The sequence below is a fragment of the Aotus nancymaae genome, unplaced genomic scaffold (genome assembly GCF_030222135.1).
Source record: "Aotus nancymaae isolate 86718 unplaced genomic scaffold, 86718_ANA_hifiasm-v0.15.2.pri h1tg000040l, whole genome shotgun sequence".
Taxonomy (NCBI): domain Eukaryota; kingdom Metazoa; phylum Chordata; class Mammalia; order Primates; family Aotidae; genus Aotus; species Aotus nancymaae.
The window spans coordinates 46,197,291-46,213,866 of NW_026988454.1; the positions used below are offsets into that span (position 1 = coordinate 46,197,291).

At 36.8% G+C, this 16,576-nt stretch overlaps 1 protein-coding gene across 4 annotated transcripts in view; it reads left to right on the top strand.

Annotated features, from left to right (window-relative positions):
• TBC1D32 (TBC1 domain family member 32) overlaps positions 1–16,576 on the top strand; it is a 244,467-nt gene that overhangs the window by 63,775 nt on the left and 164,116 nt on the right. For all 4 annotated transcript variants that reach the window (XR_010336622.1, XM_021666838.2, XM_064360747.1 and 1 more), the window contains 2 exons: positions 6,756–6,957; positions 7,551–7,633. Coding sequence is in view for 3 of the 4 variants with exons in the window: in XM_021666838.2 (XP_021522513.2) it covers positions 6,756–6,957; positions 7,551–7,633 (285 nt within the window). In the remaining variant the exon portion in view is untranslated. The remainder of the gene's footprint in view (positions 1–6,755; positions 6,958–7,550; positions 7,634–16,576) is intronic.

Consider the following 16,576-nt stretch of genomic DNA (forward strand, 5'->3'; position numbering starts at 1 on the left):
CGGTGGTTGGTACTAATTTTTCCTTTCCCTATTTAAGTGCTTCCTTCAGGAGCTCTTGCAAGGCAGGCCTGGTGGTGATGAACTCCCTCAGCATTTGCTTGTCTGTGAAGGATTTTATTTCTCCTTCACTTATGAAGCTTAATTTGGCCAGATATGAAATTCTGGGTTGAATATTTTTTTTCTTTAAGAATGTTGAATGGCTGTGTGCAATGGCTCATGCCTGTCATCCCAGCACTTAGGGAGGCTGAGGCAGGTGGATCACCTGAGGTCAGGAGTTTGAGACCAGCCTTGCTAACATGGCAAAACCTCATCTCTACTAAAAATAGAAAAATTAGCCAGGCATGGTGGTGCATGCCTGTAGTCCCAGCTACTCAGAAGGCTAAGGCAGGAGAATTGCTTGAACCTGGAAGGAGGAGGTTGCAGTGAGCTGAGATCACACCACCACACTCCAGCCTGGGTGACAAAGCAAGACTGCATCTCAAAAAAAAAAAAAAAGTATTTAATATTGGCCCCTCACTCTCTTCTGGGTTTTAGGTTCTTTGCTGAGATATCTGCTATTAGTCTGATGGGCTTCCCTTTGTAGGTGACATGGCTTTTCTTTCTGGCTGCGCTTAACATTTTTTCTTTCATTTCGACCTTGGAGACTCTAATGATTATATGTCTTGTGGTTGGTCTTCTCATGGAGTATCTTATTGGGATTCTTTGTATTTTCTCAATTTGAATGTTGACCTGTCCTGCTAGGTTGGGGAAGTTCTCCTGGATGATACCCTGAAGTGTGTTTTCCAACTTGGTTCCGTGCTTCCCGTCTCTTTTAGGTAGGTACTCCATTCTGTCATAGGTTCGGTCTTTTTACATAGGCCCATAATTCTTGTAGGTTTTGTACATTACTTTTTATTCTTTTTCCTCTAAGCTTGCCTTATTTCAGCAAGATAGTCTTCAAACTCTGATATTCTTTCTTCTGCTTGATTGATTTGGCTATTGATACTTGTGTATGATTCATGGAGTTCTCATGCTGTGTTTTTCAGCTCCATCAGGTCATTTATATTCCTCTCTAAAGTGGTTATTCCAGTCAGCAGCTCCTGTAACCTGTTATCATGGTCCTAAGCTTCTTTGCATTGGATCAGAACATGCTTCTTTATGTCAGTGAAGTTTCTTATTACCTACCTTCTGAAGTCTACTTCTGTCAATTCATCCATCTTATCCTCCGTCCAGTTCTATACCCTTGCTGGTGAGGTGCTGCTATCATTTGGAGGAGAAGAGACGATCTGGCCTTTTTTGTTTTCAGTGGTTTTTTTCGTTGATTCTTTCTCATCTTCATGAGTTTGCCTGCTTGGGATCTTTGAGGCGCTGACCCTTGGGTGAGGTTTCTGAGAGGATTTTTTTTGTTAATACTGTTGTTGTTGCTTTCTGTTTGTTTTCCTTTCAGTAGTTGGGTCCCTCTTCTGTAGGGCTGTTGCAGTTTGCTGAGGGTTCACTTCAGGCCCTGTTCATCTGGTTTGCTCCCACGTCCGGAGATGTCACCTGAGGGGGATAGAGAACAGCAAAGATGGGTGCCTGCTTTTCCTCTGTGATCTATGACCTCCAGAGGCACCAACCTGATGCCAGTAGGAACGCTTTTGTATAGAGTGTCTGGTGACCCCCTTTTGGGATGTCTCACCCAGTTGGGGGGGCATGGGAACCAGGACCCATTTAATGAAGCACTTTGGCTGTTCCTTGGCAGAAGGAGTGTGCTTACCTGGGGGGAAACCCACTTGCCTGGGCTGCCCAGATTCTTCAGAGCTAGCATGAAGAAAGACTAAGTCTGTCGTTCCATGGAGACTGTGGTCACCCCTTCTAGGGGCTCAGGCCCAGGGAGATCAGAGTTCTGTCCCTGAGCTGCTGGCTGAAGTTGTTGGAGTTCCTGGAGGGAGGCCCCACCCAGTGAGGAGGGTTGTTTCAGTGTCAGGTCTGAAGAGGCAATCTGGCTGCAGTCTGCCACAGCTGGTGTGCTGCACTGTGGGGAGTTCCTCTTAGGACCAAGCCATTCAGCCTCCCTGGGTTTAGCAGGGGAAAAGCATGTCCTGGCCTGGAGCTACAGTGATAACTGCAGCCCTTCACCCTTGGGAGGTTAGTGTCTTAGGTAGCTAGCTGCCTCTTCCCCCAGGGAGGTCAGATGGCTTAGACAGCAGACAGCAACAGGGTGGCTGCCGCTCCTGCCCCAAGGAGCTCAGACAGCTTAGACAACAATCAAGAGCAGCAGTGGTGATGGTCACCCCTCCCTCCAGAAACTCGGCAGGCCTAGGACGATTGCAGCCAAGTGGCTGTTGAGAATCTGCATTGCTCCCTGGTTGGGACTGAAGACCTCAGTGGCATGGGCTCACCTGTGGGATCTTCTGAACCATGGGTAGCACAGTTCCATGGAAAAAGCACGGCTTCCCAGGCTGGGTAGCATGCTCACTCACCGCCTGACTTGGCTACGGGGAGGGGGCTCCCCTGCCCCATGTAGCTCTAAGGGGGGCCGTCGCACCACCCTGCTCTTCCTTTCTGTGGGTCGCACCAGCCACCTAGTCATTCTTGATGACAAAACCTGGATACCCGAGTTGCCAGTGCAGGATTTCATGCTGTTTTGGTTCTTTTCAGTGGGAGCTTCTGATGGCCACTGTTTCTAGTAGGCCATTTGCCCCCGGCCCCTTTTTTTTTGAGTATAATTTTTTTTTTAACCTACATAAAGATAATAAAGTTTTAATCTGTTATATTTTCTTTTTTCCTTCTAAATTGCCTTCTGTATTTCTTATCATGTCCCTATCTTTTAAATTAGAGATTTATTCAAATATTTGAAAGCCAGTAAAAAGATGCTTGGAAAGGATACAAGAAAGTGGGACTTGTAATTTGTGGCCTTTAATTTAGTGGGCCCTTTCCATGGCATTTTGTTCAGGAACCCCTAATGTCAGTACCTCTGGTTTTTCCTTTGTTCTTGTGAGATTCCATAGAGAAACCTCTTACTGTTAGCTGCTTGAGGAATATAAGCCAAGTAGAGAAGAGGGCTGGGTAAAAATGGTGATGGATCTAAAGGGTTACTATATAAACTTTGATGGAATCCTGTAATACCCTCTGTTGCCTTCTATATCTTGAGCTCTGCCACCTTCCAAGAAGCACATTGGGTTAACTGCATGAAATGTGGAAGGGAATCTGGAGATCAGACTCCTTAAACTGGCTTTCAGGCAGCTCTTCTGTTTTCAATCTCACGTTTACCCCCCAATTTAGAGATATTTGGTACTGCCAATTCCTGAGTTGTTTGAGAGGTTGTATAAAATGAATCAGGTTTATTCTATTTTTCACATTGTGGCTGATAGTTGAGGTTTTCTATGTCCTGAATTACTGCTTGTTGTTTTGATTTCCGGGTCCAAAATTGTACTGCCACGTCCTTTCCGTTCTCCTTGTCTTTGGGAGTTTTATTGCCTACTGAAAAATCCTTTTACTTTTGAATTTTAGTGTTTATGGAGAGAGCAGTGAATGTATATGTTTTGTCTGCCACATTTAACTAGAGGTCTTTATCAGTAATAACTGTTTTTAAAATTATTAGGAAGACTAATTATTTGTCATGAGTTCTAAGACTTTTTATTGTCTACCTCTTAACCCTATTTTTTTCTATATAGATATTATTAATTTACATGTAGTCATATTTTTCCTAATCATTATCTTTATAGATGTAGGTTCTTTTTTTTTTTTTGAGACGGAGTCCCACTTTGTTGCCTAGGTTGGAGTGCAGTTGTGCTATCTCTGCTCACTGCTCACTGCAACCTCCACCTACCGGGTTCAAGTGATTCTCCTGCCTCTGCCTACAAAGTAGCTGAGACTATAGGTGTGTGCCATCACACTGGGCTAATTTTTATATTTTTAGTGGAGACAGGGTTTTGCCACATTGGCCAGGCTGGTCTCAAACTCCTGACTCCAAGTGATCCGCCCATCTTGGCCTCCCAAAATGCTGGGATTACAGGCATGAACCACTGTACCTGGCCTCTTTTTCTTTCTTTTTTTTTTAATATTAAAGAAAATCTTCCTCACATTAAAGTTAAACAGATAAGGCATAAAATATTAGATTTTCTTCTGAATCTTCATTGTCTAGTTAAAAGTATATGTTTTGATTAAATTAATGAAAGACTGGAATCATCTCAAATGTCCAATAACAAGAGGCTAGTTGTCTGAATTATGTTTACACAATGGAGCTCTGAGCTGTCTGTAAAAGGGAAAATTTTTGTGTACTTCTGTGGAGTTATTTTCAGGATATATTGTTAAGTGAAAAAAGGTAAATGGAATAATGTTAATAGAATGCTACCTTTGTATGGTACAAAGAAATATCAATGAATCATATTTGTTTATATTTTTAAAAGAGAATGATGAATTGACAAAGTGGAAACTAATGAAAATTGTTAATTTTAGGAGAAGGGAGAGAAAAATCTGGAGAAACAGATATGGAAACAAGATATCTAGGATTATTCCTTGATTATATCTGGATTAGACTTTGGAATCATCTTACTGTTTATATACTAAACGTAAAAGAAAACAAAACAAAAAAATGAAGCTGCAATATTTAAACACTGCAAACAATGGGATGAGTAAATTTAAATATCAATAAAGTTTATGACATATTCATGCAGAGAAAAGAATTACTTCAAATAATCTAATTTTGATTGAAAATTTCCAGTGGGATATATTCTAAGGTTAAAAAAAATCCTCAAAGTAATCTTAAACTGCATTCAGTATATGTTTAGAAGTAATATTGGTGTTGCTGTTTTGAAATTGTTATACATAATTATAAGATAGAGAAAGTAAGTAATTATAGTACTTTCATAAGGAACTAAGATTTTCAATATAAGAGAAACAGATAAAAGTATAAAATTAAAGAAGTTAAATAAGAAACCTGAATCTTCAATTCATAATAGAAATAAAATTATAAGCTTATATTTTTGTCTTAAGTTACATTTTTTTTTTTCAGCACAATCACTGGAATAGTAGCAGCTGCTTAACTGTGAGCTGTTATCTGTATTGTCTAAATATCTTTTTGTTCTAAGAAGAGACAGGATTGGCTGATTCTGAGTGTGGGCCAGGAAGTATGGAGGATGATCCTGGGATGTCTTACCATTTTAGAAACTATCTAAGACCAATGAGATAGTGTCAGAAGTACCTCAGAGCCAAACAGAAGGGGCCTCCTGCTGGCTTAAGATGGACAATTTCAGAATCAGAAAAATAATGACTGCAATGAATTGACATACATAAAGTATATAAAAAATACTTGGGTTTGAAAAGACACTAAAATAGAAAACAAGCAAAAAATAAACTTTATCAGTTACCTGCTGAAGTTGCTAGGACACCAACTAATTACCATGCAAATTGATAAAAAGAAAATTTAAACATTTTTTTCCAGCCTTTTCTGTACAAACTGTATTTTCGTGTAACTAAGACGTTACTGAGGAAAAGTTCTTCACAGAAGAATTCTAGCTAATAAATGCAATATAAATGATATAATCAGAAAAATCACAGTTTGATAATCCTTAATGAAATAGTGGATATAGGAAATGATCATTAATGGATGCTAAAATCATTAGGTGAAAGGTTGATGGGGAGGGCTACCTACTAGAGAGGTCAGGGTGATACCATCTGACCAATGATCTTTAGCACCACTAAAATTGGGACATCCAGATAGTGCCTCATGCAAGAGGAGGTAGACAGTGGCAACCAACTATGAAGTTATTTTACCAAGGAAAGTAAAGGAAAGGAAACAAAAGAAATTGAACTTAAATTAAATCTAAATAAGCCTCTAGATCTAATGATCACTTTATAGGATATATGGAGAACTAGAGAAACAAGGTAAATGACACCATGGAAAAACAATTATCCAAATAAACATGACAGTTTTTCCAACAAATCAGTGGCATAAGGAAAAATATTTGGACCTGTAACCACAACTATCTAATGCACACCATTGAACTTGTGTAAATTCTGAGCATTTATTAAGTACTTATCTATTATTATTATCTATTATTACTTTTAAAAGTATCTCAGCCAGCTGGGTGCAGTGGCTCACGCCTGTAATCCCAGCACTTTGGGAGGCCGAGGTGGGTGGATCACCTGAGGTCAGGAGTTCAAGACCAGCCTGGCCAACATGTGAAACGCTGTCTCTACTAAAAAAATGCAAAAATTAGATGGGCGTGGTGGTGCATGCCTGTAATCCCAGCTACTCAGGAGACTGAGGCAGGAGAATTGCTTGAACCCTGAAGGCAGAGGTTGCAGTGAGCCAAGATGGCGCCATTGCACTCCAGCTTGGGTGACAGAGCAAGACTGTCACACACACACACAAAAAAAGTATTTCAGTCCTTTGATATAGGGAAACTAAGTCCTGTTAATGGAATGGGGAATGTGTCAATAAGTGCTAGGAATGGAGCATTTAGGTTAATGTTTTCACTGTAGAATTGGCAATACGTATCTACATGGCCGTGGTCCCGTTGTATCTATAATCTTTTAAGTGTATAGTTTTGCTGCTTTTTTCCTGTCTCTCCATTTTTTTTTCCTTCCATCCCACTGAAACTGTTCTCATTACTAGACATCTGTGCCTGGGTGGGAACATGAATATTGGCATGTCTGAGAAAAGTTAGAGGAGGACTAAAAGGGAATCAAGCAAATGAAGAGTTTTTGTGACAAAACCAGCCTTTTTGGTAGAGCTTTATGAAGTCAAAATTAATATAACCTTGGAATCACTTTCATATATCATCTTTTAGTTCTACAGGTGCTCATATAATTGCCCAGTTTTCCAAAAAACTTCTCGATGAAGATATTTCTATATTTTCTGGATCGGAAATGTTGCCTGTGGTTAAAGGAGCTTTTATTTCTGTGTGTCGTCAGATATATAGTACATGCGAAGGCTTGCAGGTGTTAATCACTTATAATTTGCATGAATCTTTAGCAAAGGCGTGGAAAAAGGTAAGTATTTTCAAGTTTCGTTTTTCCTCCCTTCAAATCTTTATTTCAGATGTAAGCACCATTGTAGTGTTGTACTCTGTATGAAATATTTAACTGGGGCAAGTATGAGTTCTTTAGCATCAAAGTACTTTAGGAGACAGAAGCCTTCTTAATTCGGCACAGGATGACTGCAGTGTCTCCTTTCCCAGTGGGACAAAGTTCTAAGACTTAACTGGGTACTACAGATTCTTTTCTTCTGGTAGATGAGGCTTTACACTAATTATCCTTACATAGACTGACACTCTTTGGGAGACATTTTAAAGCAATGTTTAGAGACAGCTGGATTTTTGTTGTGGATACTAGAGATCATAATGTAGCAATAGCCATGTATATGGTGTATGCTAAAAAAGACAACTAAGTCTTTTCCCCCCCTTTAATATTGTTTGTTTGTAAAATATGTTACACAGTATTTAATTAACAACCAAATAATTTAAATTTTGAAGATAATATTGACTGTAATTACATTAAGGATTAAACAAAAATGTAGTATAAGAGATTTTATGGGTAGTACTATCAATAAGAAAAATAATATCAATAATTCTGCTACTTTTTAGACAAGTTTGCTATCAGAAAGAATTCCTACTCCAGTAGAGGGTTCTGATTCTGTTTCTTCAGTAAGCCAGGAATCCCAAAACATGTAAGTACAATTGATGAAACTCATCTCTTTATTATATTTGCTGAAATAAATTTAAAATTATTGGCCGGGCACGGTGGCTACGCCTGTAATCCCAGCACTTTGGGAGGCCGAGCTGGGCAGATCACGAGGTCGAGAGATCGAGACCATCCTGGCCAACGTGGTGAAACCCCGTCTCTACTAAAAATACAAAAAATTGCTGGGCATGGTGGCACGTGCCGGTGGTCCCAGCTACTCGGGAAGCTGAGGCAGAAGAATCGCTTGAATCCAGGAGACGGAGGTTGCAGTGAGCCGAGATTGTGCCATTGCACTCCAGCCTGGCGATAGAGCAAGACTCCATCTCAAAAAAAAAAAAAAAAAAAAAAAAAAATTAAAATTATTAAAATGTAATAGAATACTATAGCAAAAATATTTTACAGGATGGTAAATGTGTATATACAGGTTCAAGGAAAATTAGTTTAGAAGAACTTTAGAGTAATACTCATAACCTTTTTAAAGTCTAACAATATTTATTATACTTGTTTCATTCTGTTTTTACGTTTTAGATTAGGAAATATGACATATTACAGTGTTTCCAGAAAATTTGGAGAATTTCCAAATACTAAACTTGGAAAGTTAACTGGAGAGTTCAGTAGAAATAATATGTTCTCAAGGGCCAATGAAGTCTATTTATATTTAAAATACGATTTTTCAAAATATGACGGAAGTCCATTTTAATTAGGTTTTGGCTTTGGAAAATTATTTAAATCAATATTTATATCAAATTTTAAAGTAAACGTCTCCATTTTTCTTTACAGGTATCAGTAGGATATAGAGTCAGATTAGCGGGGAAAATAGACTTTTTAACCTCTGGCAACATGCTTCTGGGTTCTGTCCTTATTTTATATTTGAGTGTTGGCGTAGTCTCAAACGATAATAATTAAGGAGAACTTGAAGGGCTCTTCTTTGTTAAAGAGATGTTGAGGTGGAATTTGAATTTTTTTTTTTTAAGGTAGATATAGATTAACTTACAAAACAATTAAACAGAAAGCCTCTGCATTTCCTTAACAGTGTAATGGTTCAACAAATAGTTAATTGTCTAAATATGTGCTATAATTTATTTTCTAATACAATGTCACACAATGAGCTGCTTTTTTTTTTTGCATTAAAAGATGAGAGAAAAACATTTTTGTAGTTTAATTTTGAGGTAATTTTTAGATTTCATTTTTAAATAATTTTTATTTTTAGTTGTAATAGTTATTTCAATAGTTTTCGGGGTACAGGTGCTTTTGGTTACAAGGGTATGTTCTTCAGTGGTAATTTCTGAGATTTTTGTGCACCCATCAAAACACCCATCACAGTGTACATCAAGCAGTGTACACTGTGCCCAATATGTAATTTTTTATCCCTTACCCCCTCTTCTAACTCTTCCTCCTGTACCCCCAGGGTCGATTATATTATTCTTATGCCTTCGCATTCTCATAGCTTAGCTCTGACTTATAAGTGAGAACATAGGATATTTGGTTTTTTATTTGAGTTACTTAACTTAGAAAAATGGCCTTCAGTTCCACCCAAGTTGCTGCAAAAGACTTTATTTCATTCTTTTTTTGAGTGAAAAATTTTCCATGGCATATATGTACCACATTTGCTTTATCTACTTATTGGTTGATGGGCACTTAGATGATGGTTTCATATTTTTGCAACTGTGAGTTGTGCTCTTATAAACATGCTTGTGCATGTGTCTTTTTCATATGACTTCTTTTCCTTTGGGTAGATACCCAGTAGTGGGATTGCTGGATCAAATGATGGTTCCACTTTTAGTTCTTTTTTTGTTTTTTTGAGATGGAAGTTTCAGTCTTGTTGTCCAGGCTGGAGTGTAATGGCGTGGTCTTGGCTCACTGCAACCTCCGCCTCCCTGGTTTAAGTTATTCTCTTGCCTCAGCCTCCTGAGTAGCTGGGATTACAGACACCCACCACCACACCCAGCTAATTTTGTATTTTTAGTAGAGATGAGGTTTCACCATTTTCATCAAGCTGGTCTTAAACTCCAATGTCATCTTCTAGAATTTTTATGATTTCAAGTCTTAGATTTAAGTCTTTGATCCCTCATGAGTTGATTTTTGCATAAGGCGAGAGATGAGGATCTGGTTCATTCTTCTACATGCGGCTTGCCTCTTTTCCCAGGACCATTTATTAAATAGTGTCCTTTCTCCAATTACTGTTTTTTTTGTATGCTTTGTTGAAGATCAGTTGGCTGTATTTCTGGGTTCTCTATTCTGTTCCATTGGTCTACATGCCTTTTTGTTTATTTTTTTATTTGTTATACCTTAAGTTCTGGGATACATGTGCAGAACATGCAGGTTTGTTACATTAGTATACATGTGCCTTGGTGGTTTGCTCCACCCATCAACCCATCATCTAGGTTTTAAGCCCTGCATATATTAGGTATTTGTCCTAATGCTGACCCCCCGATGCGCTGACAGGCCCAGGTGTGTGATATTCCCCTCCCTGTGTTTATGTGTTCTCATTGTTTGACTCCTACTTATGAGTAAGAACATGTGGTGTTTGGTTTTCTTGTTCCTGTGTTAGTTTGCTGAGAATGATGGTTTCTCACTTCATCTATGTCCCTGCAAAGGACATGAACTCATTCTTTTTTATGGATGCATAGTATTCCATGGTGTGTATGTGCTACATTTTCTTTATCCAGTCTATCATTGATGGGCATTTGGGTTGGTTCTAAGTCTTTGCTATTGTAAATAGTGCTGCAGGAAACATATGTGTGCATGTGTCTTTATAGTAGAATGATTTATAATCCTTTTGGTGTACACCTAGGAATGGGATTGCCGGGTCAAATTTCTGGCTCTAGATTCTTGAGGAATTGCCCAATGATTGAACTAATTTACACTTCCACCAACACTGTAAAAGCATTCCTGTTTCTCCACATCCTCTCCAGAATGTGTTGTTTCCTGACTTTTTGATGATTGCATATTCTAACTGGTGTGAGATGGTACCTCATTGTGGTTTTGATTTGCATTTCTCTAATGACTAGTGATGATGAGCTTTTTTTCATGTTTGTTGGCCACATAAATATGTTTCATATGTTTGTTGGCCATCTTCTTTTGAAAAGTGTCTGTTCATATCCTTTGCCTACGTTTTTTCTTGTAAATTTTCTTAAGTTCCTTGTAGATTCTGGATATTGGCCCTTTGTCAGATGGATAGATTGCAAACATTTTCTCCTATTCTGTAGGTTGCCTGTTCACTCTGATGCTCGTTTTTTTTTTTTTTTTTTTTTTTTTTTTGCTGTGCGGAAGCTCTGTAGCTTAATTAGATCCCATTTGTCAATTTTGGCTTTTGTTGCATTTGCTTTTGGTGTTTTAGTCATAAAGTTTTTGCCCATGCCTGTGTCCTGAGTGGTATTGCCTAGGTTTTCTTCTAGGGTTTTTTATGACTTTAGGTTTTACGTTTAAGTTTTTAATCCATTGTGAGTTAAGTTTTGTATACAGTGTAAGGAAGGGGTCCAGTTTCAGTTTTCTGCATATGGCTACCAGTGTTCCCAGTACCATTTATTAAATAGGGAATCCTTTCCCCATTGCTTGTTTTTGTCAGGTTTGTTGAAGATCAGATGGTTGTAGATATGTGGCATTATTTCTGTTCTGTTCCTTTTTCGGTTATTGTAGCCTTGTAGTATAGTTTGAAGTCAGTTAGTGTGATGCCTCCAGCTTTGTTTCTTTTCTTAAGATTGTCTTGGTAATACTGGCTCTTTTTTGGTTCCATATGAAATTTAGAGTAGTTTTTTCTAATTCTATGAAGAAAGTCAGTGATAGCTTGATAGGAATAGCATTAAATCTATAAATTACTTTGGGCAGTATGGCCATTTTCACAATATTGATTCTTCCTATCCATGAACATGGAATTTTTTTCCCATTTGTTTGTGTCTTCTCTTATTTCCTTGACTAGTGGTTTGTAGTTCTCCTTGAGGAAGTCCTTCATGTCCCTTGTAAGTTGTAATCCTGGGTATTTTATTTTCTTTGTAGCAGTTGTGAATGGGGGTTCACTCCTGATTTGGCTCTGTTTGTCCATTATTAGTATATAGGAATGTTGATTTTTGCACATTGATTTTGTATCCTGAGACATTGCTGAAGTTGTTTATTAGCTTAAGTAGTTTTTAGGCTGAGAGGATGGGGTTTTCTAAATATATAATTATGTCATCTGCAGAGACAAGACTTCCTCTCTTCCAATTTGAATATGCTTTATTTTGTTCTCTTGCCTGCTTACCCTGGCCAGAACTTTCAATACTATGTTGAATAGGAGTGCTGAGAGAGGGTATCCTTGTCTTGTGCCAGTTTTCAAAGGGAATGCTTCCAGTTTCTGTCCATTCAGTATGATATTGGCTATGGGTTTGCCATAAATAGCTCTTATTATTTTGAGATATGTTCCATCAATACCTAGTTTATTGAGAGTTTTTAGCATGAAGAGCTGTTGAATTTTATCGAAGGCCTTTTCTGCATCTATTGAGATAATCATGTGGTTTTTGTCATTGGTTCTGTTTATGTGATGGCTAATGTTTATTCATTTGCATATGTTGAACCAGTCTTGCATCCCAGGGATAAAGCCACCTTAATCATGGTGGATAAGCCTTTTGATGTGCTATTGGATTCTATTTGCCAGTATTTTGTTGAGGATTTTCACATCGATGTTCATCAGGTGTATTGGTCTGAAATTTTCTTTTTTTGTTGTGTCTCTGCCAGGTTTTGGTATCAGGATGATGCTGGGCTCATAAAATGAGGATTCCTCTCTTTCTGTTGTTGCGAATGGTTTCAGAAGGAATGGTACCCACTCCTCCTTGTACCTCTGGTAGAATTTGTACTTGCCTATTTTTATACCAGTACTATGCTGTTTTGATAACTGTAGCCTTGTAGAATAATTTGAAGCTGGGTATTGTGATGTTCTTTTTGCTTAGTTTTGCTTTGGCTATGTGGGCTTTTTGTTGGTTCTATATGAATTTTAGGATGTTTTTTCTAGTTTTGTGAAGAACAGTCATAGTAATTTGATGGGAATTGTGTTGTAGATTGCTTTTGGCGGTACAGTCATTTTCACAATATTGATTCTACCTATCTGTGAGCGTGGGATATGCTTTCATCTATTTGTGTTATCTATGATTTCTTTCAGTGGTGTTTTGTAGTTTTTTTTAGAGATCTTTACTTCCTTGGTTAAGTATATTCCAAAGGTGGTGTTGTTTTTTTCTTTTTCTTTTTTCCTTTTTTTTTAAACTGTCGTAAAAGGGATTGAGTTTTTTATTTGATTCTCAGCTTGGTCGTTGTTGGTGTGTAGCAGTGCTATTGATTTGTGTACATTGATTTTGTATCCTACAAAACTTGACTGAATTTATTTATCAGATCTGGGAGCTTTTTCAATGAGCCTTTAGGGTTTTTGAGGTATACGAACATCATCAGAAAGTGAAAGTTTGACTTCTTCTTTTCCAATTTGGATGCCCTTTATTTTTTCTCCTATGTGATTGTGATGGCTGGAAATTCCAGTGCTATGTCAAATAGAAGTGGTGAAAGTGAGTATCATTGTCTTTTTCCAGCTCTCAGGGGGAATGCTGTCAACTTTTTTCTATTCACTATGATATTGGCTGTGGTTTTGTCCTATATGACTTTCATTACTTTGAAGTAAGTCCCTTCTATGCCTGTTTTATTGAGGGTTTTAATCGTAAAGCGGTGCTAGACTTTATCACATGATTGTTCTGTTTTTATTGAGATGATCGTAGAGATTCTGTTTTTATTTCTGTTTATGTGATATATCATATTTACTGACTTGTGTGTATATTAAATCATCCCTGCATCTCTGGTATGAAACCAGCTTTATCATGATGTATACTATTTGATATGCTGTTAGATTTGGTTAGCAAGTATTGTGTTGAGGAGTTTTGCATCTGTGTTAATCAGAGATATTGGTGTGTAGTTTTCTTTTTATGTTATGACCTTTTGTAGTTTGGTATTAGGGTGATACTAGCTTCAAAGATAGATTTAGAAAGGATTCTTTCTTTTTCTATCTTTTGGAATAGGAATTTCAGTAGGATTGGTACTGTTTCTTTTTTGGATGTCTGATAGAATTCAGCTGTGAATTTATCTAGTCCTGGACTTTTTTTTTTATTGGCGATACTAGCTTCATAGATAGATTTAGAAAGGATTCTCTCTTTTTCTATCTTTTGGAATAGTTTTGGTAAGATTGGTGCTGTTTCTTTTTTGAATGTCTGATAGAATTCAGATGTGAATTTATCTGGTCCTGGACTTTTTTTTTGTTGGCAATTTTTTTTTATTGCTGATTAAATCTCGCTGCTTGTTATCGGTGTGTTCGGGGTTTCTATTTCTTCCTAATCTAGGATGGTTGTATATTTCCACAAATTTATTGATCTCCTCTCAGTTTTCTAGTTTGTGCACATAAAGGTGTTCATAGTAGCCTTGAATGACCTTTTACATTTCGTGATATTGGTTGTAATAACTCCAGTTTTATTTCTAATTGAACTTATTTGGATCTGCTCTCTTCTCTTCTTGGTTAATCTTGCCAATGGCTATCAATTTCATCTTTTCAGAGAACTAGCTTTTTGCTTCATTTATCTTTTGTATTTTTTTTTCTTTCAATTTCATTTGGTTCTGTTCTGATCTTTATTATTTCTTTTCTTCTACTGGGTTTGGGTTTAGTTTGTTCTTACTTCTCTGATTCCTTGAGTTGTCACATTAGGTTGTCTATTTGTACTCTTTCAGACTTTTTGATGTGGGCATTTAATGCTATGAATTTTCATCTTAGCACGGCTTTTGCTGTATCCCAGGTGTTTTGCTAAGTTATGTCACTATTATCATTGATTTCAGAGAATTTTGAAATTTCTTTGTTGATTTTATTGTTAAACTATAAATCACTCAAGAAAAGATTGTTTTATTTCCATGTATTTGTATAGTTTTGAAGGTTCCTTTTGGAGTTGATTTCCAATTTATTCCACTGTAGTCTGTCTGAGAGAGTACTTGGTATAATTTTGATTTTCTTAACTTTGCTGAGACTTGTTTTGTGGCCTATTATATGGTCTGTCTTGGAGAATGTTTCAAGTGCTGATGAATAGAATGTATATTCTGCAGTTGTTGGGTAGAATGTTCTGTAAATATCTGTTAAGTCCATTTGTAGTAAGGTATAGTTTAAGTTCATTGTTTCTTTGTCGGCTTTCTGTCTTGATGATGTGGCTAGTGCTGTCAGTGGAGTATTAAAGTCTCCCACTATGACTGTGTTGTTGTCAATCTCATTTCTTAGGTCTAGTAGTAATTGTTTTATAAATGTGAAAGCTCCAGTTTAAATTTAAGATTTTAATATCTTCCTGTTGGACTAATCCATATTTGTATAATGTCCCTTTTTGTCTTTTTTTTTTTTTTTTTCTGCTTTAAAGCCTGTTTTATCTGATAAAAGAAAAGCTACTCCTGCTTGCTTTTGGTTTCTATTTGCATGGAATATCTTTTTCTACCCCTTTACCTTAAGTTTATATAAGTCATGTGTTAAATGTTAAATGAGTCTCTTGAAGACAGCAGATATTTTACTGGTGGTTTATACATTCTCCTATTTTGTTTCTTTGAAGTGGGGCATTTAGTCCATTTACTTTCAACATTAATATTAAGATGTGAGGTACTTTTTCATCATCGTGTTAGTTGTTGCCTTTATACTTTTTTTCATTGTGTTACTGTTTTATAAGCCCTATGAGATTTATGCCTTAAGGAGGTTCTATCTTGGTGTATATCAGACTTTATTTCAAGATTTATAACTCCTTTTAGCATTTCTTGTAGTACTTGTTTGGTGATAGCAAATTTGGTTAGGATTTGTTTTTCTGAAAAAGATTTTATCTGTCTTTCATTTATGAAGCTTAGTTTTGTGATATACAAAATTCTTGGCTATTTTGCTTAAGAGGGTTACAGATAGGATCCCAGTTCCTTCTGGCTTGTAAATGTTCTTTTTTTTTTTCTTTTGTGCCTTTTAAAGTTTCTACTGAGAAATCTTCTATTAGTCTGATAGGTTTTCTTTTATAGGTTACCTGATACTTTTGTCTCAGAGTGCTTAAGATTCTGTCCTTTATCTTAACTTTAGATAACCTTATGACTATATGCCTTGGTGATGATCTTTTCCCAATGATTTTCCATTTGTTCCTTGAGCTTCTTCTATTTGTATGTGTCGATCTCTTACAAGGCCTTCCCTCAAATGAGTTTTCCAAACTTTTAGACTTGTCTTCTCCCCCAAGAACACCAGTTATTCATAGGTTTGGCCAATTTACACAATCCCATATTTCTTGGAGAGTTTTTCTTTGTGTTTGTATGATTGTGTTAATTTGAAAGCCTTTTCTTTGAGCTCTCATATTCTTTCTTCTACTTGTTCTAGTCTATTCTTGAAACTTTCCACTGCATTTTGTATGTCCCAGTGTGTCTTTTGTTTCCAGAAGTTGTGATTTTTTTTCTTTGTGATGTCTATTTCTCTGGAAAATTTTTCATTCATATCCTGGATTGCTTTTTTTTTAATTAAAAAAAAATTTTTTTTGCCTTTCTCCATTATCTCTTTGATTAGCTTAATAATCAACCTTCTAAATTATTTACCTGGCATTGCAGAAATTTCTTCTTGGTTTGGATCCATTGCTGGGGCCTAGTGTAATTTTTTGGGGATGTTACAGAACCCTTTTATGTCATATTACCAGAATAACTGTTCCCATTTGGGTAGACTTATTTTTTCAACTTATTCTTGAATTTATTTTTGATTGGACTTTTTAAAAAATTTCTTTTTTTTCCTCTTATGGATCTGACTTTAATTTTTATAGTTCATTTTAGCATAATTTAATTCTTCTTCATGCTTTTAGGTTGAAGAGTCGGTATGATTTCCTTAGTTACAGAGAATCTTTGTGCATTGGCTCTCCCAGATGCTGGCTGTAGTAGTTTTATACTT